The sequence below is a fragment of the Lygodium microphyllum genome, chromosome 3, assembly GCF_053477565.2.
Source record: "Lygodium microphyllum isolate KBCC chromosome 3, Lygodium_microphyllum_v1.1.10, whole genome shotgun sequence".
In the NCBI taxonomy this organism is placed as follows: Eukaryota; Viridiplantae; Streptophyta; class Polypodiopsida; order Schizaeales; family Lygodiaceae; genus Lygodium; species Lygodium microphyllum.
In genome coordinates, this window is record NC_141137.1 from 97,694,778 (window position 1) to 97,722,060 (window position 27,283).

Genomic DNA, 27,283 nt, shown 5'->3' on the forward strand with positions numbered 1-27,283 from the left:
GAGAAAAAAAACTTAAAAACAAAAGTTTAGCTAGTCTATTGCTTGAGACAATGCTTTCCACTAAACAAAGTATATTGAGTGGAAGATTTTTTTACATTAAGCTTATCCTAAAGTGAATAATGCATATATATAAGACCAAGGAAAAAAACCCTCCTAAAGAGGGAAAAAATAGCCTTTCAATAGCCCTAAGTGGGTTCACCCATCACTAGCTAAATATTCTTATAAAGGACTATTACATAAACTTCTTGTTAAAGATATTTCAATGTTAAGAGAGCTAATCATATCATTGTTCATGTCCAACTATGAAGTTCTTTCAAGACACATTGTGATGTATCTCTAGGAACCCATTTGTAATAAAAAATCTTTACTTATTTTGGCTTTTTGGTTAATTACACTAAAAAAGAGTAAATCCAATTGATCTTAATTACACCCCACCTACGGACAAATAGATGGCCATAATGCCTAGACTAAAAAATTAGGAAGCTTCTAGAGAAAATCAACAGAGCTCAAAAACTATATAATAGACTATGTAGATTCTTAGATAAATTATTGCTAAATTGGATATCATCACTTCGAAACTTTTTTGCCTTGAGGTTCTTCCTCAAACTTTACACCAAGTGTTTAAATTTGTTTTCCACCATACAACGTTTCACCTTGAACTTGTATATACATGCACGTGCGCGTGCGTGTGTGCGTGTGTGTGTGATTACACAATGAAACCTTGGTTGAAAGAGAGCCCCCACATCAAGCCGGGCAAGCAAAATCCAGTTTGCATTGTGATTACAACACAGGCTCCTTCACAACACAAGGTGTCAAGGTTTAACCAGTCCCTTGACACTTGTTGATGTGGTTGGTGGACTGTATGAATCTAAAACTGTAGAATCTTTGTGACTGGGCTCAACTCTCACATGATCATCTGACATGGATGGCCCCACGTGATGACAGCCAATTACTATCCCAACCGTCAGGTACATAACCACACTTCATGGGCACCAGGACACCTGCAACAACAGCACAACAGATGAGACATTTCCAACATGATCAACAACTTAAATTATATAGTATTTAGATTTTTCTGTTCTGGTGAAGTATATGAGTTGTCTATACATGACCAACCGACCTCCTCTTGCATGTCTCCATGCGTGCAGTGAGCAAGCGTGCGGGACTGGGGCTTTGAGAGAGAGAGAGAGAGAGAGAGGAATTACTATTACAAAAAACAAAAGAGAGGAGTTACTAAAGATATACTTCAGACAGGGTTGTTATATGCCATATACATGTAGGATGGGATTTCCAGACGTTCGGTGTAGGATAGAACCACGTAACGTCATATACATGTAGGGTGGGGTTTCCAGACGTTAGGTGTAGGATATTATCAAACGGGTTTCCCAACTGCAGGCGTAAAACTGAAACAACCTTCTTGAAGTAGTAAACATATTTCAGAAAACAGGCAGGTAGTTGGTATTGAATTATGTGTATATGCAGATATGGTGTGTTCTTAGTGCATGCCCGAACCAAGTTTCTTTATAAAGAGTAATAGGGGACTCTGTACTAGTGTTACAAAGCCACCTCATACTTCACCATGGAAGTCATGATGAAACAGGGAAAAACCATGAAATCTTGCATGTGCATCTCATGTTTTACCTGCTCACCAAAACAATGCACCCCCATAAAAATCTTAAATCCTTCGGCGATTATCAAGACGTGGCTTCTTCTCAACTGGTTTCAGCTCTGCTTCAACTCCTTTTTTATGTTCTTCAGCAGCAGATTTCTTGGCATGAGACATATTCAGGTTGGAAGAAGCGCTTACTGATAGTAATCCAGAATTTGAGATCTATCACATGGAAAGTAACACCACTCGTGAAATGCCCAGATTTTGAATTTTAAAGGGAAAGAGAAAAGATATGCACTCACTTGATTCAGCTTTTGGCGCACAGTCTGAACCGTTGAATTCATAGACACTGATGGAAAATACTGCAAATATGATGTCATTAGCAGTTCTTGTAAGAACTTTAAAATTAATCATCAAGGCACAATCTTTAGAGGGCATATTGTTCAACTAGCTGAACAAATAACATCCTTGCCCCACACCCTGGCACCCCCAGAAAGATAAACAAATAAAAGGATGGAGCAGGGACAAAGAAAAGTGAGAGAAGTATGAACATTTTCATAATTCAATCCACACGTATGTTAAAACATTAATAGACGTAACACAAGTGCACAGGCATTCCAACATTACTTCATATTTTGTTTGAGAAAATTGAGTTGGAATTAACAAGCTAACAGGACAAAACCATGTGAAATACACAGTCTTGTTTGAAGGAAGTTCATTGCTAAAACTGATTTGGCAAAATCTTCACTAAAGCAAGACTTTCCTGGAAGTAATAGATTCTCATAACAACCTGGCTTTTCTTTGCCGCTTGCTGTTCAGCCTTGCCCCTGTTATCATAGACAATAGAGCTTGAGAAGCTGAAGGCATATACACCACCGTCCTACAGCACTGAAACTTTTAACATCAAAGCACAAAAGACAATTCACCATATAATGGTTCATAAACCTCTGCGACTGCATGACCATGAGCCCTAAAAAGCTTGCAAGCATGCAACTGTATTCCTGATGAAATCCAGCAAAAATGTCTCTCAGAGGATCAAGGTGGGGCACCAACTCACATTTTTCCATATTCTCACAATGTCTCTGACCAAGGTCCCACATCTGGTCTAGTGCTAGTCTTGCAAAGAGGCCACTCAGTAAGTCAACCACGTAGAACAAGTTTCCACATCAAGGGACAAATGAACCCCAGTTGCTGCTTTGACACTGATGTTAGGGATGGCTTCTCTGATGGGTTCAGCTCTTCTAGGCTGCTCTGACCTTAGGGTCGCAGGTGGGGTTGCCTTGTAACCAATCACATGATGAGGTTGCCTTGTAGCCACATGATGGGGCACTATAGTCAGTCGCTGAGGGTTCTGCAGTTTGCTAGCCCACACCAAACTCTGATAGCGACTAACAAACTCTGAAAATGCTGTTGAGCCCTAGTAGCTGATCCACATCACACCCTATATTTATTAGGCAACTTTGAGCGTTCTAACTAAACGAAGGTTGAACATTTATGCACTTAGAGACTACCTGCCCACTAAATTTAAAAAGATGTTTCTATGTATACTGATGGATTCTTTTGTTTATGTGATATATGTATTGGAATGATGATGTTGTATCTTTTTGGGTCTCATAGGCCACTGGTCTCTTTAGATATGTTTATATACTCTCTCTCCCTGTAATCAGGCGGCTACCCTAGTAGTAAGCTACTTGTTTTCATTAACCCACTGACTTGGGTTCAATTCTCTGCGTGTGTGTGTGTGTGTGTGTGTGTGTGTGTGTGTGTGTGTGTGTGTGATCTGGTTAAACCGTACAAACAAGCTCCCAAACAAACCTTAAAAGCCTCCACCTGTTCATGTATCAATTCTAACACAAGCGGATCGTGAACCAAAAGAATATTATGTCTTTCCATATACATCTAATGCCTTTTAGTGACAAAAAGAGAGTCTCGCATACAAACCTCCATCCCATACCCTCCCCATACAACAAGCCCTCTCCATAAGAGACTGCTATTTTTGCATTCAGCCACACCAATTTCCTGAGGTGTATACACTAGTGAACTAAAAAATAATACCCTGCTCAGCCATACAAGCATTGAACTCACATGGCATCTAGCACTCCCCCCCCCCCCCCCAAAAAAAAAAATTTCAGAGAGCGACAAGCGTACAACCACTGCCATTTACTGTTGGGTATGGAGCTCACGTGTGACCAGCAGGATATGGCGGACGGAGCTCCTTTTTTTTCAAAGGATGACATGGACAATCGAGTTCCCATTTTTTGGAAGACTGTTTACCAAAAATGGCCAGTGAACTTAGGATCCTAGTCAATAACTATTTCATCGGGCAAACCATAAAGTCTATGAAGGTGTTCGACAAAGAGAGCAGCCAACTCATGGCTTTTCACACCCATCTTTTGTAGGAATGAATTGAGTCATTTTCATCAACCGACCCCACAACCCAGATTGCATCATGACCTTGATTGGTAAGGGGTGATCCTACTACAAAATCCATAGAAATGCTACTCCATTTTCTATCAAGGGTTTGTAAAGGATGCAACATCCCCGCCTGTCTATGGTGTTCAACTTTGTTAAGCTAACACTATGGGCACGCACTCACGCACATAAGACTCGACCATTGTCTTAATATGCGGCCAATTAAAAAAACGTGTAACCAAGGACAAAGCCCAGTGTATACCAAGGTGTCCAATGCTCGGTGCATTGTGACACTCGTATAAAATTTTCTTGCAAATATCGTGATCATTGGGCACACATATATTGCCTTGTTTAAAAAGTAATACATTTCGAATAGAATACTTTTCCGCCATCTTCCTCTCAGTAGTCAGCCTTCAAGCGTCCAGAACGCCTAAGCTTCTTAGGCTACTAGGTCCCTCTTAAACTAGTTGCCATATCTTACCAAAGTGAAGATTGTTTTGGTAACACCCTTTGAGAGAAAGTTAGAAATCAGTCGAAATTTCCAAGATGGACAAGGCATTGACTTCAAGAATTCAACTAAGAGCATTAGCAATTATATTAGTTACACCCTTCCTATAGCAAATTTTGAAGTCATGAAGCTCCACCTATCTTGCCTTGCGACCATGGAGATCATGACACATACATATTTCAATGATGAGTAGTGGTCCCCATCCAAATAATGAATCGGGTGTTATACAAATAATAACACCATACTTTAAGCTCATAGATGACCGCCAATAATTCCTTCTCTTAGGCGGTATAATGTGGTTGGAGATCAACGAGGTTACGGTACTTGAATGCAATAGGTTGGTCATTCTGATAAGGAACAACACCTAAAGCATAATCGCTCGTATTCGTATGAATCTCAAAGGGTTTATTCAGACCGATAATCTTGTAATATCAATATAGTGGTAACAAGCCATTTCAATGTTTGAAAACATTGATCAAGCTCACTAGTCCAAACAACAAGTAAATTAATGTACTTCTTCTTGATTCAGATACTCTTAAGCGAACATGTTAGGGGTTCAACAATATGAGCATAGTCCTTAATGCATTTTTGGAAAAAATCCGGTAAAAACTTAAAAAGATTTTACTTTCCTTATGGTGGTGAAGAATGCCATAAAACCTATGGGATAGGGGTTGCACTGATAGGAATGGGTGCAACAATGGAAACATACCTAGAAGGGTCCTCACATTGGAAGAGAAATGGAGCCGATGTAGTCCTCTCTCCTACCAACATGTCACGAGAATCGATCTTGATGTAGAATCCTCAACAAAGACGGCCTACTTGATGAAAGCAACCTGAGAACCGAGTCAAGTAAGGCCATGAATAGAGAGGAGATGCAAGCCTAAGTTCAAAACATGGAGGACTTCCAACATGGAGTGCAGAGATAGATGGTCCAAAAACGATGGCAAAGTGCCAACACCACAAACAAGCAACAATGAAATGTCATCTGCAGTGATTACACCTTTCTAAGAACGGAGATTCTACAGTCAATCGCCTCAACAAATGATATGACTCATAGCATTGCTATTGATGAGCCAAGGCCTCTCTCAAGATGAGAGCCAAAGAGCTACACCTTTCTAAGAATGGAGATTCTACAATCAATCACCTCAACGAGTGATATGACTCATAGCATTGCTATTGATGAGCCAAGGCCTCTCAAAAGATGAGAGCCAAAGAAGACTCCACCTACAGTGAATGTAAACAAACAATGACACTATCGTAATAGCAAAAGTAGAGGTAGATGCAGAAGTAGGCTTTGCCACTCCTTCCTTCACCCTAGGGCAACAATGTGGACACTTAGGATATCCCTTGTGCTTCCAACCCCATGTCTTTATCAGAGTCAAAAAGTGGCTCCCATTTCTTTGTCTTCTTCTTTCCTTTCTTTTGCTTGGATTATCCTTTGCCCAATAAAGAGGCTGCAAAAGCACAGCTCTATGCATTGGCTCTACGAGAATCTATCTCCGTGTGATGCACATCCTACTCAGCTCCATAGGGATTAACTCCTATGTAATGTAATCCCGCATACGAGAGATGAGAAGACTCTATAGAACATATCATACTTTCGTGGTGGCAGATGTATAGAAGCATCACAACGAGGTCTTCCAAAGCCACAATCTTCCCTAGCAATGCAAGCTCGTTCTAAATCTCCTGCACCTGATTGAAGTGGTCCAACATCATAGGGACTCTATGATAGAGAGATGTCGTGGCTTCAACTCAAGGGTCATCCAATGCCAGAGTGTCTGAATCTAGTAAAGGGATGCCAACCTAGTCCAAACCTCTAGAAGCAGATATGTCTTACATGCACAAGAATAGAATCTATACAACTCAAAAAGAGAAGAGAGCAAGCCTTGACATTGAGTCAATCCCATAAAGCTGCAGAGTCCGTGATTGCTCCAATCTGGGGATTGTAGATGGGTGATAAGTGACTATAACAAACTTCCACAGATTAGAAGTGTCAAGGATGCACTTGACTTTGCACAACCAGAGAGAGTAATTGGTCCCATTCAGCTCTTTGGAAGCAAGAAGAGGGTAGGATGAACACCTAAACGAGTGGTGGCATAATTGCCAATCACAAACTAGTGGATACAGAAGATGGAACAGGTATAGAATAGTATGAGGTGGTCAGGTCAGTCCTGTCAATCCGTGTCATGATCTCGGCAGTCTTTGCGATCCTCGCAACCATGGCAATCAGGAGGCTGGTTTTCTCAGTCTCAATCGTCACTTCAGCAGGAAGAGGGTAGGATGAACACCTAAACGAGTGGTGGCATAATTGCCAATCACAAACTAGTGGCTACAGAAGATGGAACAGGTATAGAATAGTATGAAGGTGGCCAGGTCAGTCCTCCTGTCAATCCGTGTCATGATCTCGGCAGTCTTTGTGATCCTCGCAACCATGGCAATCAGGAGGCTGGTTTTCTCAGTCTCAATCGTCACTTCAGCAGTCCTCACAGTCCCAATCCATACAATCCTACCGATTGTACTTGTCCACCACAATGTCCTTAAGAAAACTTGCAAAACGAACAGAAAAGATGCTGCTGCTGATGGCCACCTGCTGTAAGGATCACATCAGCCTGCAATAATGATCATTGGAATCCTGTACAACCCTATAATGATGACATCAGCAGTAAATGCAGGCTGAGAAGGTGCTGGCTGATCAAAGCAGCAGTGGGAGAGGAGCAGACTGCAAACACAGGTATCAAACAGCTGCTATTTTTGAAAGCAAAGCCCCAGAGGATCCTTCCTGATTTAAAAACATCACTGCAACCCCATAATGATGTCACCCAGCAGTATACAACAGTAAAAGGTACTCCAGTTCCATCACCTCCAGCTCCCACCTGGTGAAATGATACCATGTGAGAGTGCATAGCAGAAAAGAATAAGAACACAAAGTGCAAAGAGAAGATGGAGACATGATGAATGCAGTGGAACCAAAGGAACAAAACTGACTGAACACAAAGGTACAGATGCTGCAATCTGTCAGCCCCTGAAGAGAGCTTGGAGCATTAGCGAGGTTGCCAAACAAAGGCAGGGAATGATGGCAAGAAAGATGAGGAAGGCTGGAATGGAAGACACACAATACTGTGGAGCAGGGGGGCTGGTCAATAAAGAGCCACACCCGTGAAAGCTGGCAGACCTGTAGGTCGGGACCAGTTCAAAAAGTTCACCTGGTCCAAATGATGTTGCTGGCACTCATTATGTCTAGGTGGAAGTTACAAGCTTCCATTCTCGCCTTGGGTCTATGTTACACAGCTCCAAGACAAAGGAGCACTCATCTAAAATGTCCATCACCCTAGATAGTGGTCCAAATTGCTCTTGGAACAAGGATTGAAAGCACCCTTGGATCTCATATATATTGGACACCTGCATATGTCTTGCTCACCAATCTTTTGGCTCAAGCTCACAGAGCTGACACGTCAAGTCCTCAAAGGGGGGAGAATCTGCCCCATATGAACCAGTCTCTATCTGCAATTGGTGTGAGGATGTGCAAGGCTAGCCAATCTCACAGTGTATTCCATGAGAGTTATGTGTCCATGTATCTTTGGCAAGTCACAAAACCATCATGGGACAGATGGAGAACATGCTCTCAATTAAAAGCCATCTTCATCCCTACCAGCTTGGTAGGTGTGACAGATGCCCTAGCTATGTGTAGCTAAATGATGTTCATCCTAAGGATCCTCTTGAGCTACCTCTCAACTAAGCTCTAGAAAAGGGGGGGCCTAGGTTATAGAGATAAGAGGTGATCCATGTGCATGCATGTAGCTGTAGCCATGTGCTCATCAGTGGCATGTATCAGCAACTTTATGTCCCTCTACAATGCTACTTGTCTAGATGACTCTAGAGCAAGTCTAGAGTCTATGTCTTGGAAGGCTCCAAAGTTTGTGCACAAAAGTCAATATCTTGAAAAGGACCTCATCCATGAATCATGATAGCTAGTGCTTCTATCTTTCCTCTGATTTATCTCATACAGCATTGATGACTTACTAATGATCCTCCAAAGATCAAGGGCTTTTTTCTACTGCCACCTCTCATAAATCTCCCCTCCGTCTAGCGATGATTGCTCTACTATAGGTCTTGGTCCCCAAATAGGAGCTCCATATACAATTGATGGTGTTACCAATGTGTCAAAGAGCTAGAGCTTCATCCAAGGCTATTGGAGTTGTATGTGTGCACATCAGTTCTTGAGATATTAACATCTACTGGAGGCCAAAATGGCCTATGACACAAAAGTATTGATGTCCAAGGGGAACCAAGTGTCATGAGAGTAGAACACAAAAAATATGAACAGAAAAAGGAAGTAATTACATCCAAAGCCAAAGTTAAACAACGGCCAAATACAGAAGCCCAGATGGAATGGATACAAGTATGGAACTAGAACACTAATGAAGGAAGCATATTAGCCTCATCCCATGAGGTCTCACCATGGGTTGGTCCAATATAAACAGACTGAGCTCAGTGTAGTGCTGCACAATGCTGTGCCAAAATTGCTTGGATCCTGTGCTGGTATCTCAACCGGGCCCTAGGCTAGTGAGTCATGGGCATTGTGCTCTACACTGGATATCTTACATACATGTCAGAAAATGGTTTGGAAATACAGAAAGCATATTTTCACTTGAATGGCAGAAAAGTAGAAAAGTCCATGTGCTCAGTAGCATTTAACATGTATAAACAAAGAGCATGATGCTCATTTGCTTCTTAGGTAGGTACATTTTCATCAAGGATTGTGTGAATGCAGGTAGCTAGTTTACTTAAGGGTGAAGATGTTGAGGCTGTTTAGCATGTGGACCTGGTTCTTCAGAAAATACCGGACTTCCAGCAGTACTAACCTCTAGGATGAGGAAGTTTTCCCATTTTAAAGAGAGTCACAGTATCTGAGATAACATCTTGCAAGGTTCCTGGCTGAACCCGTCACCTGCTGGTGCAGAAGCGCTGCCAGCCCTCCTTGCCACTTCCTCCCACCAGCCACTCGCCTCTCCATCTCCACCTCCTGGCCCTCTATCTAGCTCTGCCAGGTTCAGTTCTCCTCTTCTCAGCCTGCTAACTCATCTCCTCTGCCTCGTGCACAGGCTGCCCCTCCTCCTGCCGCACCTGCTCCTCCCCTTCTCCGCAGCCTCCCTGTGCAGCCCCCTTCCTCTTCCTACTCCAGCGCAGCCTATACACCATGGACAGAGCAGGAGGGGCGTAATGCAATATATCCATGCTTTGCACACCTTGAATATGCTGAGGTATACCTTGATCCTATCTTTAATATAATCAAAAAAACCAAACATAGAAGACAAAAAAGCATGCTAAAAGAGAAACTAAATGTACAGGGCTCTCAAGACACTAGAGAGCACATAAAAAGGGTAATACAACTCACAAAGAGGTCTACAAAAACCTGTGTTGGTTGATTATTGATGGCTCATAATCTTGCCAAAAAATGGATGGATGTCTGAGCGGTTTAAAGAGTCGGTCTTGAAAACCGAAGTATTCTTTTGAATACCGGGGGTTCGAATCCCTCTTCATCCGTAAGTATGGTTAGAAGTTAGCATTTTTATGTAGTATGTTTTTCATCCCTCTAACTTGAGCAGCAAAACTATCTTGTGAGGATATAAGCTTTGACCAGTGTATTGAGCTTCAAAAACCCAGTTTTGAATAAGGGCATTGAAACTTTTGAGCTTACATATTTTCTGGAGGCACCTGTGAAACCTGATTCATTGACATCAAAGAAGGGATCACTTCACCAGCATGTTGTGATACTGTGACCTGTTTTGATGTTTCTCGCTTCTGCACTGGAATTGTTGGAAAGAGAAATAACAACGGCATAAGTCAGCAAAGTTGCAGTAAATGTACAAAGAGAGGAAAATTCACAAACTTTGAAGGAAGGACTATAAGGAGGTTAGCTGAAAATAACCAAGCCATAAAGAAAACACTTTGGTAACAGTTAACAAATTTTATCTCTATGGCTGATTCTTGGTTTCTCTTAGTGCATGCTATTCACAACACTCGTCTTCAGTGTTAAACATATCTAATAACAGACACACATTTGTATACAACAGAAATCATGTTTCTGCACAGCCTGAGTGAGTTTCCTAAGAGAGAGAAACAAATTGAATATCAAAAAGATCCCTAAGGAAATAAATCCTGGAGAAGCAAAAGTTAGCTGATGTGAGCAATGTTGCAGAAAATACTGCATAAACCACACTCAACAGAGTGCTTGCACCAATCATATTAGGAATCTCATTTAGCCTTGTCCACTGGAAGGAGTCCTGGCAGATATCTCCAAGTAACCCTTTGCTTGAGAAAGTTGCAGCTCTCAATCTCCTTCAAGCACTTTTTCACCCCCAATTATTCTAAGTCAGACTTACCTAATTAAACATGACCCAACTTCACTTTAGGAGCATGCCAATTGTTGGAGTGGTAATGACCATTATAGGGGGCAAGTGCAGTTTCCAATGTGGCAAAGAAGGCAAAAGCTTGAACGTGGACAAGTTCCACATTTCAAGCAGATCACTTTGTAGAAGTACCAATGACAAAGATAATATTTTCCATTCTAAGGTCCATTAGCATTGTATATTGTGCATATCATGGGGTTGCTATGGAGATATGCTAGGGTTCGCACTAAGAAAACACAAAATGGGTGAACGCAACATAAACACAGTAACTCAAATAAAAACACAAAAACATAAAATAGAGAGGAAGAGAGATTGATGAAACAGAGTGAATGCTGAAAATTAAACGAATGTTTGTACACAATGATCAAAAGCAAAGCTGTCCAACAGCCAATGGCTCTCGTCGGAGCGGGCTGAGGGAGTGACATCCACTGGAGACAGATCCCAAGCACTGCAACCACCATTTGGAGCTGAGAAAAGTAGGCAAACAGCAAAAATGCAGCTAGTAGGAGTGTGTTAGTAGTGTATGACCTCCAAGAGCTGTATAGAAGCAAGTCAGCTGATCAAAGTCTAGACTGAAAATGTAGCTAGCAAGGCTGAATGAACAGGGCGGCAGCTCGGAACAGCCAAACAAGGGCTGGGGCAGTCAAGGAAGCTGTCCCACATGCAGAAGAAGATGGCCAACAAGCAAGCCACAGGCTGTAGACAGTAAAATGCAGGCTGAAACTGGTAATGGAATTGTACATGATAATGACGTGGTCAGTTGCGGCAAATCATAACATATAAGAGCCTTCAAAATGGCAGCTGGCAGCAGCAAGCGATGGAGCTGGCAGCCACATAATGGTGTAGACTAAGTGGTGCAGGATGAAACTGAATAATTAGGGATGCTAGGTGACTATGCACACCATCTGAAACCAGTCTTCCTACTCACAGAGAGTGGTAGGAGAAGCTAGGTGACTATGCACACCATCTGAAACCAGTCTTCCTACTCACAGAGAGTGGTAATGACTTGATTAATCAACAATTACAGCAAGCATAAAATTAATAAAAACTGAAATGCACACTTTACCACTTTAATCTTGGACAACCATCAGCCCCAAAATCAGTATTTCATTAGCTTGTATTGCAAATGAATGGAGTACAACTAAGATTCTCTGATCTCCTCCGCTAATCCAAGTGCCTCTTGTTGTTAAAAATGACCAACTAGCCTTCAAACCAATTTGCTCCTTGGTTTGTTCGGGGATTGGCTTTTACCCTACTCCTTGAAAGACAAATCAAGCCCCAAATCTGATATGGGCTGGCTGGCCTCTTGAATCTCCTTAAAATTCTTTAATTTCAATTGCAAAAATTCAAGTCTTAGGCCCTCAATTTTGAGCACGCATCTCAAGATGGCTATCAAACCCTAATTTTTGCTATAAATTAGGATTTACAGCAGCAATTTTCCAATATTTACACTTTTGATACCTCAAATTGCTGGAAAATGCTGAGGGGAGTTGAGAATTGGCTGGAGAATGAGAGAATATTGAAGAGAGAAATTTCAGAGTTTCACTGCGAGAAAGGCTAAAAAAATGTTGTTCCCCTACTCCTATAGCCATGAAAGCTATCATTTATAGCTTAGGACCATCAAAAACACTATTGTCCCTTCCTATATGCTATCATCTGCACTAGAAGGACCTTGGGCAGCTGTCACTTGCACCTCAAGGGATCCAAACTGTTGTTACCTCCTCTAGGACCAGTCCTTAATGGTTGCAAATCACATCAACAGCATCTCCTTGCTCTCTAACAACCTCCTCCTCTGTCACAATGGCTAGAATAGACTTCCATCATGTTAGAGATTGACATTCCTTGACACGCAATTCTAGATCAGTTTGTACAGCTAACGTCAGCAGCATGCGGCAAGCATGGCAAGTGCCACATGGCATAGCAGGGCAGGTCAAACAGTTTGCTACAATCAATCAATGCAAGTCGGACAACAGATGTAAGTCGTTGCAATTAACCTGCATTATTTCTTGTATTTTATGATGGCTATTTATTGGCCCCAATCTCCACACACTTCCTCAATTCTAATCTCACATTTCCAGGCTGCTGATCGTGGAGACTACCCTCCATGTTCATGGAGAGTGACATCTTCGAGATGGAGACATATGCAAACATACTCTCTACACCCATGTACATATCTACATCCTTATAGAACATTCTTCGCTGCACATTCTCTCTCTCTCTCTCTCTCTCTCTCTCTCTCTCTCTCTCTCTCGGGCCGCTAACGGGTATGCTCTGACAGGTCTCTCTGACGGGTCGGACAGGTATGCTCTGACGGGGAGCTGACGCGACGGGGAACTGGCGCGACGGGCGTGACGCTGGCAGGTGTGACGGGCGAGACAAGACCGTGAGCTGCGTAATGCTGGTGTGACGGGCACGACGGACAGATACTGACGCAACAGGCGTAACGAGCCCGATGCAAACAAGACAGACGTGACACCAACACACATATCTGGCAGAGCAGTGTACTTTGACGAATGAAGTCTGACGAATGTAGTTTGACGAATGCACTATGACGAACAGATTGTGGCAGCAGCGACGAATGAATGCTGTGGTAGCAGTGACGAATCCAGACACTCTTAGATTACAGACACTCTCTCAGACTGACATAAATGCAGACACTGTGAATGTACTGTGGCAGCAGTGACGAATGCAGACACTCTCTCAGATTGACATGAATGCAAACTGACATGAATGCAGACACTGTGAATGTACTGTGGCAGGAGTGACATATGCATACACTCTCTCAAATTGCAGACACTCTCTCAGACTGACATGAATGCAGACACTCTGAATGCACTGAGATTGCAGATGTACTCAGACTGATGTGAACCTTGCATGCTGAGTGGACTGGAAACCTGCGTGATTTCAGACTGACGCGCATTAACATTTCATGCTACAGTCATATCTTATGATACAGTCACATTGACAATCTATGATATACTGTCTCTAGTTTATGCTAGAGTGGTACTTTATGTCACTGGTTTACTACTCTACTCAGACTGTAAACAGTTTTATGCTATAGCGCATACTATAATTACGATGGAAGAAACTGACAATGAAGGAATCACAAAACCAACCATGGAGACAATGTTTCATACACCGCCAAAGAACACAAGATACAAAACATATGGGCGTAAAACCCGAGATTGGAATGTCTCTCCAGGGTCGAGTAGATATGGGAAGACATCCCGCAAAATTAATGAAACACTATATGAGGAGATGTTAACCATACTCTGTGCTGAAATACGTACCATGAGAAAGGAAATGGAAAAGGACATACAAGAGCGGGTTCGAGCTGAAATGATGGAAGAACTAAAAAAGGAGATGCAACAAACATTGGATGCACGCATGGCAGAGAAAGACTCATTGATCTCTAATCTACAAGAAGAACTAGAGGAATGCAAAAAGAAACTAGACACACAAACCGCACCGGAACTACAAAAAGAAATGGATGTTTTAAAAAAGGACATGCACACCTATGCAAGTGTGGTGGAACGCACCCAAAAGAAAATGAAGAATGTTGAGAATACCGTCAAAGAAAATGCAGAATGGATAGATGTGGCAAAAAAAAACAAAGGAATGCATGGCAACAAAGTGGAAGTCATGAATGCCACCTTGGAAGAAGAGGCAAAAAGACCGGCACGCGCACTCCACATAAGAGTGGTTGGACTAGATGAGAAAAGCTCCCCAATTGAAGATGCTACAGCTCTTGCCACCAAAATTGGAGCTACAAATGTACCCATCATTGGGGCTTGGCGAGTCGAGAAAGCTGACACAAAAACAAAAGTCCTCATCTTGAAGTTTGGAGACCTGGAAAAGAAGAGAGCCTTCCTCTCCACGAGGATCGCTCTCAAAGGAGAAAAGATCTACCTAGATGAAGACCTCACCCCAGCCCAGTTAGCCCATAGGAGGGAAAATATGCCACGTGTTCTAGAGGCACGGAAAGCAAGTAAATGGGCTGTATACAAAGATGGAAGAGTCATCATCACAGAGAAAAGGACGGCATGACAGTGCGCGGCCTATGAGACCCTGAAGTTCACACTGTGGAATTGCAATGGCTCCCTTAAGACAGATGTAGGTTATTTTGAGGATACTTTCAAAGGTATAGACATTGCTATGTATACTGAGACACATCAATGTAAAGACAGCCGTTTACCTGATGTATATGGATATAGATGGGAAAGTGTATATCGCCCTCAGCCTAGACGGCCTGGAGGGACGAGGGGATCAGGTGTGGCAATTCTATTTAAAGAAGAGCTCCGAGATACAGTCCAAGTGGTACATAGAGATGTAGAGGCAAGATACATGTGGATTAGGTTACGTACAAGCAGAACTCGAGACATGTATATTGCCATATGCTATTTTTCCCCTGCATACTCTTAAGTTTACCCCTAAAGAGGCATCCCCGTATACACCACTATATGAGGACATAATGGGATACAAGAGAATTGGGGATGTTCTACTAGCAGGAGACTTTAATGCACGCACAGGAAACAAACAATCTGCTTTCTTTGACACTAGTGATGAGATGTTCAGAGATATTGCATTAGATGAAGTGGGATTAGTTAGATCAGCCCAAGATAGAGAGACAACAGAATATGGAACACACCTACTGGCACTGGGAAGTGCACATGGTTTGGCCATCCTTAACGGGCTACCACAATGGCCAAGATCTAATGGCTTCACATGTTGGAATAACAAGAAAGGGTCAAGCACGGTGGACTATTTGATCGGATCACCCAACTTGCTACCTGACATAAAAAGCTTTGAAATCTCAAACAAACCAATTGGATTAGTAGCAGACCATACTATTCTAGCTTTCACAATGCAATATGGGCATATACACGAAGCACAGTCACACATACCAAAATTACCACGCTATGATTTTGTGGAAGCGACCTCACACATATACAGCATTACTGTGCGAGATGCATTGAGAGAGCTAGGCACACAGGCCTCTCTGGATGAGTTTACAAGACAGTTGGCCGAGATAATACACACTTCAGCAGCATACACTTTCCCACACACTACACCGTCAGATAAACCTCCACGAGGTAATGCCCCACAGAATGGCTGGTATGATGATGAGTGCAGAGAGACACGAGCACGTTTTCAGCGAGAGATGGCACTTGGCATATATACACATAAGCATGCTCGAACACTCTTCAGACGGTTGGTACGCAAAAAGAAGCGGGAATACCTGAGTAGACTAGAAACAGAAATGTATTCTATGTTCTTGGGGCAGGACAACAAGAGAGCATGGAAAAAGATGTACGAGAACCAGCCACCCCTACAAATTACTAGGCCGGATGATTGGCATGGATATGCTTGCACACTCTATGATATTCCTGGCCAAGAGCCTATGCCACTCCCCTCAACCTCAAGACCAGCAAATTGCAGATTTTTCACAGAAAAAAAAGTGAGGAATGCCATATGGAAACTGAAAAATGGAAGAGCCCAAGACCATGAGGGTTTAGTGGCTGAACACTTCATACATGCCTGTGATATTCTAGCACCAACGCTTGCTCACATCTTTAATAGGGCAGTTTGTGAGGGATTTCCAACCTGTTGGTCAGACCATATTATTGTGCCGCTCTTTAAGAGTGGAGACCCCGCGCTACCTAGTAACTACTGAACTATCATGATTGGACACATGCTGGCCAAGATATATGGCTCTATCATGGAACAAGCATTGAGTGAATGGGCCGAGATGCATGGCCTAAGGTCAAAAGGCCAGGCTGGCTTCAGGAGGGGATATACATATCTTTACGTTGAGGGCAATCATTGAAGAAGGCAAGGCATTCAAGAAAAAGATCTATTGCTGTTTTGTGGACTTTCACAAGGCCTTTGACACAGTGCCACGTGCTAGACTCATGAGAAGAATGCAAAACATTGATGTGCCTGTAGAGATACAGTGGAGTATCTATGCCCTGTACGAGACAGTGACAGGCAGAGTACGAACACCTGAGGGCATCTCAGATATAGTCAATAGCACCATTGGGGTGAGACAAGGCTGTCCACTTTCACCGACACTTTTTGGGCTGTATATAGATGAAATTTCAGAATATGTGGATAGGACTGGTGGGGCCGGAGCCAGCCTAGCTGGAGTACTGATACCATTACTGCTTTATGCTGATGATATTGTACTTATATCTGACTAACCTGAGGGACTAAATAGACACTTGGATGCATTATCAGCTTTTTGCAAAGATAGAGATCTTAAGGTGAACCTTGGGAAACCTAAAGTTATGGTATTTAACACTTCAACTGCTTGGGTGACAAGAGCTGAGCACCAGTTTACTTTTGATGGAGAGCCAGTGGAGATGGTTAGGTAGTATGTTTATTTGGGGGTCACATTGAAGGGACCACAGTTCTCTTGGAGAGAGACATCAGAGGCTCGTTTGGCAAAAGCATATGTAGCCTTAGGTGCATTGGAGAGGCAATGTGCTCACATACAATTTCATAAGCCGCGCACCAAACTGTGGCTTTTTGACACCTTGGTTACACCCACACTCCTATATGGGGCAGCTATTTGGGGTCCGAGTCTCTTTCACACGAGGAGACAACCTTTGGGAGACCAGGATGGACCAGAGAAGGAATACTATGACGGATGGGAGCATATGGAAAGACCACTGGTCATGATGATCTCACGCATGATACGAGCGAAGAGCTCGACCCCACATGAGATTATCAGAGCTGAGTTGGGAGCATCACCCATGGTGGCTGAGGCCTTGGTCCAGGCAGTGACTTTCATACATAGACTATGGGAGCTCCCCCAAGATAGATACCCACGGCTAGCCCTGGTCTCTTCTAGACAACTAGCAGTAGACGGTGACATACACTGTTGGTATGCTCAGATGAGTACATGGATGAGTCTACATGGGCTACAGATTGACAGACTACCCCCCTTTGACTATAGCCTGGATTGCCCTACACTTGACCTAAGCCGATCAGAGCTAAACCATGTGATCAGAGCAGACATACTGAAGTTAGATACGGAGAAGACCTGGATCCGACCCCCCTCCCTACATGGCACGAGGATAGCACACTACCAAACCCACTTCCTTCAGGTATCTGAGGATGGTTTCATCACCCAACCCAATTACATGGACACACAGCTGCCTCATGGACTACGCACAGTTATTGGTCATACCCGCACCTCATCCCACCACCTGAGGATTGAGACAGGCAGATGGGAGGGTATACAGACAGAAGAACGCATATGCCCACTATGCGACAGAGAGCCAGAGACAAAGGAGCACTACATCTGCCGATGCACTGTATATTATGACATATGAGGTAGATACCACTGTCTGTTTCGAGAGGGTTTTGGACCCCTGAGACGGATCATGCAGTTTGAGGATCAGAGATGCTTGGGATTTTTCCTCTTGGAGCTCCAGACGCGCAGAGCAACAATTCTACAGAGTAGGAGGCCCCCACAGCTCGGCTCACATAGACAGAGAGCAGTCACTGACTTTTTCACTGATACACGACAGAGTATGGCAGATACCACTACTACTGCCACACAGCCTACAGGAGTACATCATCATTGGACCTCATTTTCTGTAGGTGTCCCTTTGGATAGAGCAATGGCACTTAGCCGGTCTAGGCGCCCACGTCCACCCGGATGAAGGCCTAGACATCCACACCACAGACAAATTAAAGCCATCATTGAGCACCACAAGAGACAGATGCCGAGACGCCTCAGCCATGCAGAGATACACCTCCCTAGAGAACAGACATATCATTGATGGAGAGTTTTTCTTTCTCTACTCTCACTTTCAGATCACTGACATGTTTCCCTTTTATAGGACACTATTTCATTTCTTTTTCAGTCTTATAGGCATGTTTTTCATCTTTTTCTCGTTCCAGATGAGAAACACACCATCATTGTATGTACTGCTTTGGTCTCATATGCCACATTAGCCTTTTAGAGACGTTAATATACTCTCTCTCTCTCTCTCTCTCTCTCTCTCTCTCCCCACTCTTTGTCTTGGTCATACGCTTCCGCACTGCTTCACTCTGACATGGTATCAGAGCATTGAAGGACTGACCAAGGGTGGACCTACCTGAAGGGGCGAGTGTGGGCATACGAGAAAGGAGTACATTTGCTAAAGTTGCTACCGATTTTTGCTGTTAGAAAGAAAGAAGGCTACATTTTGGGCCTTCAAGTGCAGGTTTTACATTTCCATCACCTCCGACGAGTGAAAAAGGAGCGGGGCAAGCAAGAAGAGCCCTAACATGCCACATTTACAGCCAGAGAGGACTACTTTTTGTGTTTTGTGCAAGCATTGTAGGTGAAGATGTCTTCTAAGGCCGAGACAAAGTTTTAGACAATCATGGACTAGAAGTTGCCCCTATTACCGGCTCTGCAATCAGATCAAAAGCTCGATGGTGAGAACTAGCGCACTTGGCAAGTTATGATACCTACCATTTTGGAGTCCTATGATTTGGCGGAGCTTGTTACGGAGACTGTTCATCCTCCTTCTTCGCAAGACAAGTCCAGACTCTCTTCAAGTTATAAGTTGGAGTTAGGAAAGGCTCAAGCACATTGGGACAGACTCAATGCTCGCATCTTCTCATTTTTCTCTCTCATGCACTACAGTTGTGATCTCTCATATAAAGCATTTGGCAATGGCTCGACACATATCGTTGGAGCTTAATCAGATATATAATCGCATGACCATCATGAAACGAGTTTCTTTGGAAGTGCAGATAAGGACCATGAGTATCAACAAGTCATCTTCTATGCAAGAGCATATTAACAAGCTGAGGCAGCTTCAGATACAAATCCAAAATGCAAGGAATGTGATCACTTTCGAAGACATGGCGATAACTCTTCTTTCATAGTTACCGCCCGGTGCCCCGTTTCAGTGGTTTTTATTAAGCCTTGATTGCCTCAAGGTAGTCTAAGGCTCTTCGGTGGGAAAAGTTGGTTCCCAGGGTCTTGAACCAAGAGGAGCAGTTGAAAGGAACCAATGCTTCTAGATCTGAGGCCTTGGTTGGTTAGTCCTCTCAAAAGAAGAGGAAGGACCAAAAGAAGAAAAAGGAGAATAAATCAGAGGACAAGAAAAAGAAGTCCACTTGTCCTATCTATGGCAAGACAGGTCACTGAAAGAAGGATTGCCCCAATAAGGAGAAGAAGGAGAAATCTTCAAAGGATTCCGAAGCGGTGGTTGCACCTTCTTTAGTTGCCTTCCTCCACTTGGAGGTGGTTGAGGCATTGACCATGAAGGCCTCTGATGCTGCATTGACGGCCCCATACACTCCGGAGTGGATTGTTGGACAATGGTGCCTCACGGCACATGACTCCTTCAACACATGTTGATCATTAGCGGCCTTCGCAAGGTTAGATTCTCATTGGTGATAGTTCTTCTATCCCTATTCAAGAACGGGGTGACATGCATCTTATTCTAGATGGGCGAGGTGGTATCCATACATTCAAGATGCTTTATATCCTGGCCTTAGGATATCATCTACTTTTGGTCCACAAGATTTGTGCCCTCGGTCTCTTGGTCGAGTTTGATGTCGATTCTTTTCAGATTCTCGATCATGGATTGAGACAGATCCTTGCCTCAGGTCATGAGGAGAATGGAGTCTATAAATTGCAGTCTTCTTCTACCTTGACTTCTCTTCTTCTACCTTGACTTCTCTTCTTCTTACCTCTCAAACTCAGTCCGAGCTTTGGCATGCTCGGTTTGGCCACCTCAACTATGATTTCCTTCGGAAGGTCTAAGAAACAGCTTGTTTAAGGTTTGCCAGATATTGTGGTAAGCCACCAACCTTGTATATTCTACATCTATGGGAAGCAAACTTGTATTGTTATTCCTACCAAGGCTTCGAGGCAGTCTTCAACACCCTTGGAGCGTGTTTCTACCGATCTTTGTGAACCAATGAGGACAGAGTCCCTTAGAGGGAGCTTGTATTGCATGCTAATTGTGGATGATTATAGCAAGATGACATGGGCTTATTTCTTAAAGCTGAAGTTAGAGGCTTTCTCCAACTTAATGGATTGGTTGCTATTTGAGGAGAATTGATCGGGCCGAAAACTAAAGATCTTATGATCCAATAAGGACAGAGCATTTGTTTCTACTGAGCTTGCTCATTTTTGTACAAATCGTAGTATCCACTAGGAGTTTGCCAATACAAACACCCCTCAGGAGAATGGCATATGGAAGTGAAAGAATCGCTGTGTGATCGAGATGGCCCGTACCATGATGGACCATCAATAGATACCTCAATGTCTATGGGTTGAGACTGTGGCTACTGCAGTTTACATTCTTAATTAATCTCCTACTTCCATTGTTGTTGGTATGACCCCTTTAAAGACGTACTTTGGGTCTAAGCCAGATGTTTCTTATTTCAGGGTTTTTAGGTGTGATGCCTATGTTCACATTCCGAAAACACATCACGACAAAATTGAAGCAGCTACCAAAAGACAAGTGTTTGTGGACTATAGCTTACAATCTCAAGGTTACCGATTGTATTATCCCATTAAGCGGGATGTCTACACAAGCCGTGATGTTCGATTCGTGGAAGTTCCAACCTCAAAAGAGAGTAAGAAACATCCTAAAGATCCCAATGATAGCTGGGCACTAGTGACTGTTCCTCTAGAGCATGTGCTTCTTAAAGACTCTTCTTCATGTTCTCACACTCACCAATTGCACCCCAACAGTCGATGGACCTTCCAGAAACATCAACAGATGGTGAGCGACAAGGTGAGATCCAGCCTCCTCATTGGGCTCTTGACACACTTTGTGATGTAGGGATTGAGGGGGTTCAGCTGCAGGATGTGGCCCACAGCGTCCTCAAAGGGACCAAACACACCACACTGAGCTTATGTATACTAATTACTGTTTGATGACTCGTGCCATGCAAGATCAAGAGCCCACCTACGTGAAGGAGGCTTTGCAGCATGATCCTTGGCAGAAGCAAGAGCTGGAGTAGATTGAGAGAAATGATACTTGGTACCTTGTACTGAAGCCACCTCATAAGAAGATCATTGGTGTCAAATGGGTCTTCAAGACCAAGTACCGCAGTGATGGCATGTTGGATAAGCACAAGGCCCACCTTGTTGCTAAAGGTTTTTGCACAACACCCAAGCATTGATTTCCATGATATTTTTGCCCCTACAACTCGGATGGCTACTATTCGCACAGTTCTTGCCTCAGCTAGCCATAGGCGATGGCTGGTTTATCACCTGGATGTAAAGTTTTCCTTCTTGAATGGGGAGTTGAAGGAGGAGATCTATGTTGAGCAACCTCCAAGCTTCAGTTCTTCTAATGGTAAGGTGTACACGTTCAAGAAGGCTCTCTATAGCCTTAAGCAAGCTCCCCGTGCTTGGAATGAAAAGATTGACTCATTTCTCCACGCGATATTGGGGTATCGGCATTCCAAGGCCGACCCCCGGCTTTATGTTCACACCTCAGGTGGAGGTCGTGTGTTGTTTGTCCTTTATGTGGATGACTTGATTGTGATAGGTGACCATGCCAAGATGGTTGAGCAAACGAAGACAGCACTTCATGAGAAGTTTGAGATGACAAATATGGGACTTCTTCATTTCTTTCTAGGTCATGAGATCTATCAGACTCCGGGGGGATCTTTATTTTCCAATAATGATATGTACAAGAGATCTTGATTACATGTGAGATGGAGGGATGCAAGTCTCTTACAACTCCTATGGACCCGAATTGGAAGGTTACAGCTCATTCCGATTCTCCTTTGGCAGATGCTATTCATTATAGACAATTGGTTGGTTCCTTGATCCGGCTTCTCAATACTCGTATTGACTTATGTTATACTATAGGTGTGCTGGCCGAGTTCATGAGTGAACCCAAGATGGTGTATTGGCAAGTTGCTCAGCAAAGTTTGAGGTTCCTATAGGGGACCCTTGATCTTGGGATCTATTATCCAACCGGTATAGGTGATACAGACTTGGTACTTATAGGATGGAGTGATTTAGATTGGGCTGGCGATATGGATCATCAATGGTCCACGACAGATTATTGCTTTACCTTGGGTACCGATGTTGTTTCCTTGAGCAGCAAGAAGCAACCCACAATTGCCCTATCTTCGACTAAGGTGGAGTATCGGACCGCGCCTTCTACCACATGTGAGATAGTATGGCTTCGCGAGCTCTTGGAGGAGCTTGGCTACCCGCAGACAAGTCCTATTGTTCTTCAATGCAACAATGAGAGTTGCATTGCTTTGGCTAAGAACCTTGTGTTTCATGCTTGGACAAAGCATGTTGAGATCTAGTACCATTTCATGCGGGAGAAGATTCTAGATGAGACTATTGCCTTGGTCTATAGCAAGGCAGAGGACAATCTTGCAAACTTGTTTACAAAGGCGCTTCCTCACGCTTTACTTCGACAGCATACCAAATCCCTTAGCCTTCTTCCCTGTTCAAGATTTGAGAGGGGGTGTTAGAGATTGGCATTTCCCAGACAAACAGTTCCACAACTGAGCAATTTTCTGCAATTGTACCAGGCAGGCCATGTTGTGCTAAGAAATGCACTTAGTCACTTAAACAACCCCAAAACATGCTTATTTTAGGCTTATTTTAGCCAAAACCCTAAAATGGGGAGCGGATCGAGAGAGTTAAGTAGGAGAGGATCTAGAACCCTAATTTTATATAAATTGGCAGCCAGCCCTCCACTCTCCTTTTAATCTTGTTTTTGCAGATTTCAGGTGTTTCAGCTTGCTGCGCATACCCCGTTCGCAGAGGACATCTCAGCCGAAGCTGTCCATTGTTGTCTCCATCAGTTGGCGCCTGATTTCCAGCCCTCTTCACACAGCTTGGAGCTGATTTCAGTCAGGCGACTACTGTTCTTGTGCAGACCTGCTATCGTACAACCTGCCACGTCATCACAATTCTGCTGCCTACATTTTAGTCTTTCTCTCTCCTGCAGGCTGTCCTACCTACGTTTTTAGTCTTTCTCTCACCTATTGCATGCGTTTTTAGTCTTTCTCTCTCCTCATTGCTGTCTGCATCAGATCTAGCTTCTCACTGCTGCATTTGCTGGTGTTCAACATCCAAAGACTGCCTTGCTGCGATTCAGGATCCGTTCGGAGTACGACACACTCTCCAACTCATTATCCCTACCCTGATCCTTGAGATACAAGAGTTCAAGGTTCAGTATTCATTCACTGCATAGTGTGTTTGCTACATGAGCATCGTATTATTCAGTAGTTATATCACTTTATTTATTCACTGTGTTCATTGTCTCTGAGTTACCCTAACCCTAACTGTGTTCTTTCATCAGTCTGTGCTTTGTCGTACATTTTTTGTTTATGTTTCTGTGTTAGGATATTTCTTAACATGGTATCAAAGCCTGGTACTCTCTAAGACACCTAGGCCTTTGATCTGAAAACTCTACACAAGAAGCAAGAACAACAGTAGGTTCAAATGACTTTAAACACAACAACACCGATTCAATCTCCAAAATCAACTATGCCGAGAACCGAGCGAGAGTGGGCCGATCAACTTGCTCCACAAAGTTTCGACATGGTGGATGACACTTCTGATTACGTGGAAGAACAGCTAGGCAAGCTGACCTCTGAAAAATATAAACTGATCATAGCTTATAGGCGAAAGAAGCTAGAGGAGCTCGATCGAAGAATTGCCCTTCAAGAAAATCTTCTAAATGAAGATATGAATGAATTTCTCTCTTCACATTTTGCGTGTAAGTCTGATGATGTTGTAGGGCCGTCAAGACCTCCATCAGGGATGGGCCCCCCTGTTGGAAAACAAAACCCGAAGTATGTTCATTTATTCCATCCACTCCGATGCAAGGTACGTTAGATTCATCTTTTGTGCCTTCTTATTTTACTTCTTCTGCTTTGCAATATTCTGGTAAAGATCACGTGGAAGAAAGAGTACAGTCTGTTAACTACGGAAAAGGTCCTCTTGAGGACCAATTCTTGTATGTTAACACACGTCGTGGGGATTATAAGAAAAAGCCAGGTACCTTTTCTTCTACCCTTCCTTCTTTTATATCTACTTCATAAAATCAAAATGAATTTGGTGTTCCTTTTTCTTCATTGCATGGTGCATCATTATCTTCACATTTTCATTTCCAATCATTGAATGATAAAAATGAACAAAATGCATCTACACCTCATTTTCAAAACCCACCCATCCCACCACATCCATCCGCTGCTTCTCCACTTCCATTCACACCATTCACTTTTCCATTTCAGACACCTTATGTTGCACCACACATCACACCAGGGATTTATGGAAACATAGGCACATCCTTTAGGACCTCATCCTTACCTCTGCCGAGTGGTGTTTCACCTACTTCACACACACTTTCAGAATCATTGCAGCATGGGTATCCCCCCCAGTCTCTCCCGAGTGTGGATCAGTTGACTCCACAGTTTGCCTCCATGGCTTTCCCCAGCCTCACTTTGGACAGGGCTTCCGTGTCCCAGTGCCTTCACATACACCGGCACCTTATGGAAACATTCATGTTCTAGTGCCTCCACCTCAATCGGCACACATGGGACACTCACAACCTACTTCTGCCTATCCACCTTTTCCCCCTTCTCCTTCTACTTATCAAACACTCCACCATCTTACCCTTCACAATCTTATCCCCCACATCCATCTTACCCTACCTACTCAACACCTCATGGTTCTAGCTCGTCTTCCGCTAAGCATGCATTTAATGACAAGACTCGTTTTAACGGGTCAAACTTTACTACTTGGTTGAACTTCATGAGACATGTCCTTGACTACCAGAATCTATGGGATCTTGTGCAGGGGTTGGAACCCCAACCCGATCCCGCACTTGTTACATATGAGGTTGTCCGCTCATGGAAGGCTAGGAATGCCTCCGCTATTGTCGAGCTGATGCAGGGCTTAATGCACGAGTTTCATTCTCAGCTTCAGCATTTTGACTTAGCGTCAGAGCGATGGGCACACTTGATTGACCGCTATGCGGCTCGAGATAGGACCCGTCGTATTAATCTTGACCATGAGCTTCAGCTTTTCAAAATCACTGACCGCGATGACTTGAAAGTCAAGTTGGCTGAGTTTTGACGTCTCCTCGCTGAATTCTCCACTATGGGGACTCCTAAGTCCTCTGACGATTTAGTCACATTATTTATAAACAAACTCCCTAGGAAATACTTCAATTTTGTGGAAGACATAATTTCAAAACCTACCATGCCTACATTCTTTGAATTTGAGTGCTAGTTGTTGCGTTACGCACGGTTGTTCGATCAGTTTCATATGAATTCCTCTTCAGAGGGGGCTTTGTTGCTCATTCTCAAAAAGGGCAACAAGGGAAGGGAAAACAAAACCAAACCTCCACTCAAACTCAAAATCAAAATCAAAAGCAAAATCAATCCGGGGAATCACAAGGAACATCCCAATCTCTCAAACCTGGGTGGCAGAATGTACCTAAAAAGAATGGGTATTGTCAACATTGTCAAAAGGCTGGCCATTTTGACAAGGAGTGTCGATCAAAGGCAAGAGGCACAACACCAAAACCTAAGTCTCAAACCCCCACCCCTCAATCGAGCAACCCCTTGCAAGGGAGGCAGGGTGATGGCAAGGGGCAGTTTAAAGGTCATACTCACACTGCCACTGCACAGCCATCTCAGTCGACAACGTTCTCAACTCCAAAGGGTTTGTCTATCTAGTCTGCAGAGGCCCACATTGTCTCCATAGAGACATCAGATGCGAGTCTCGTCCATATCTGTGAGTTGCCTCCCGACAAGGTTACCGCAGAGGCCCACTCGACACAACCAAGCACTTCAGCTCTGTTTAGATTGTGGACAATGGAGGTACACATCACATGACTCCTATAGAGGACATCTTCCATACCCAAGCTCCTGCAGCCGGGGCGGATCCGCACAAGTAACAACTCCTCAGTCAAGATTCAGGCATAAGGTTGCATCAATTTTGCCACTGGTAAGGGTCCGGATCTGGCTACGCTAGACAATGTCCCTCAACTTGGGATGAACTTGTTATCTGTTCAACAGCTTTGCCGGTTGGGGTGAGCGGTTTTCTTTACAACGATCACAGTCGAGATGCTTGACTCTCTAATTGGTTTAGTGATTGTTCATGATGAAGCACAACCTAATGGCCTATACCACATGACACACTTTCTGACCTAGCCGACAGCCGAGGGCTCCGTGTTTCATAGCTTCCAAGCCTTAGCCATCTCTCACAAGCCTACGAGCAATGAGCGTCTTTGGCATTTTCGCTTAGGGCATCTTGGTTATGACTCACTTTATGAGTTGTCACGCTGTGAGCTGGTTGAGGGCCTTCCACACCTGAAGCTCGCTCGAGAT

The 27,283-nt window shown here is 43.6% G+C and overlaps 1 protein-coding gene across 5 annotated transcripts in view; it reads right to left on the minus strand.

Annotated features, from left to right (window-relative positions):
- Window positions 1-537: 537 nt before the first annotated feature.
- LOC148038648 (RNA-binding (RRM/RBD/RNP motifs) family protein) overlaps window positions 538-27,283 on the minus strand; it is an 81,553-nt gene continuing 54,807 nt past the window's right edge. For all 5 annotated transcript variants that reach the window (XM_087674017.1, XM_087674018.1, XM_087674020.1 and 2 more), the window contains 5 exons: window positions 10,228-10,336; window positions 2,400-2,436; window positions 1,912-1,971; window positions 1,642-1,831; window positions 538-1,001 (listed from right to left, as the gene is read on the minus strand). In XM_087674017.1, coding sequence (XP_087530143.1) covers window positions 1,676-1,831; window positions 1,912-1,971; window positions 2,400-2,436; window positions 10,228-10,336 — 362 coding nt within the window. In that variant the 3' untranslated portion in view covers window positions 538-1,001; window positions 1,642-1,675. The remainder of the gene's footprint in view (window positions 1,002-1,641; window positions 1,832-1,911; window positions 1,972-2,399; window positions 2,437-10,227; window positions 10,337-27,283) is intronic.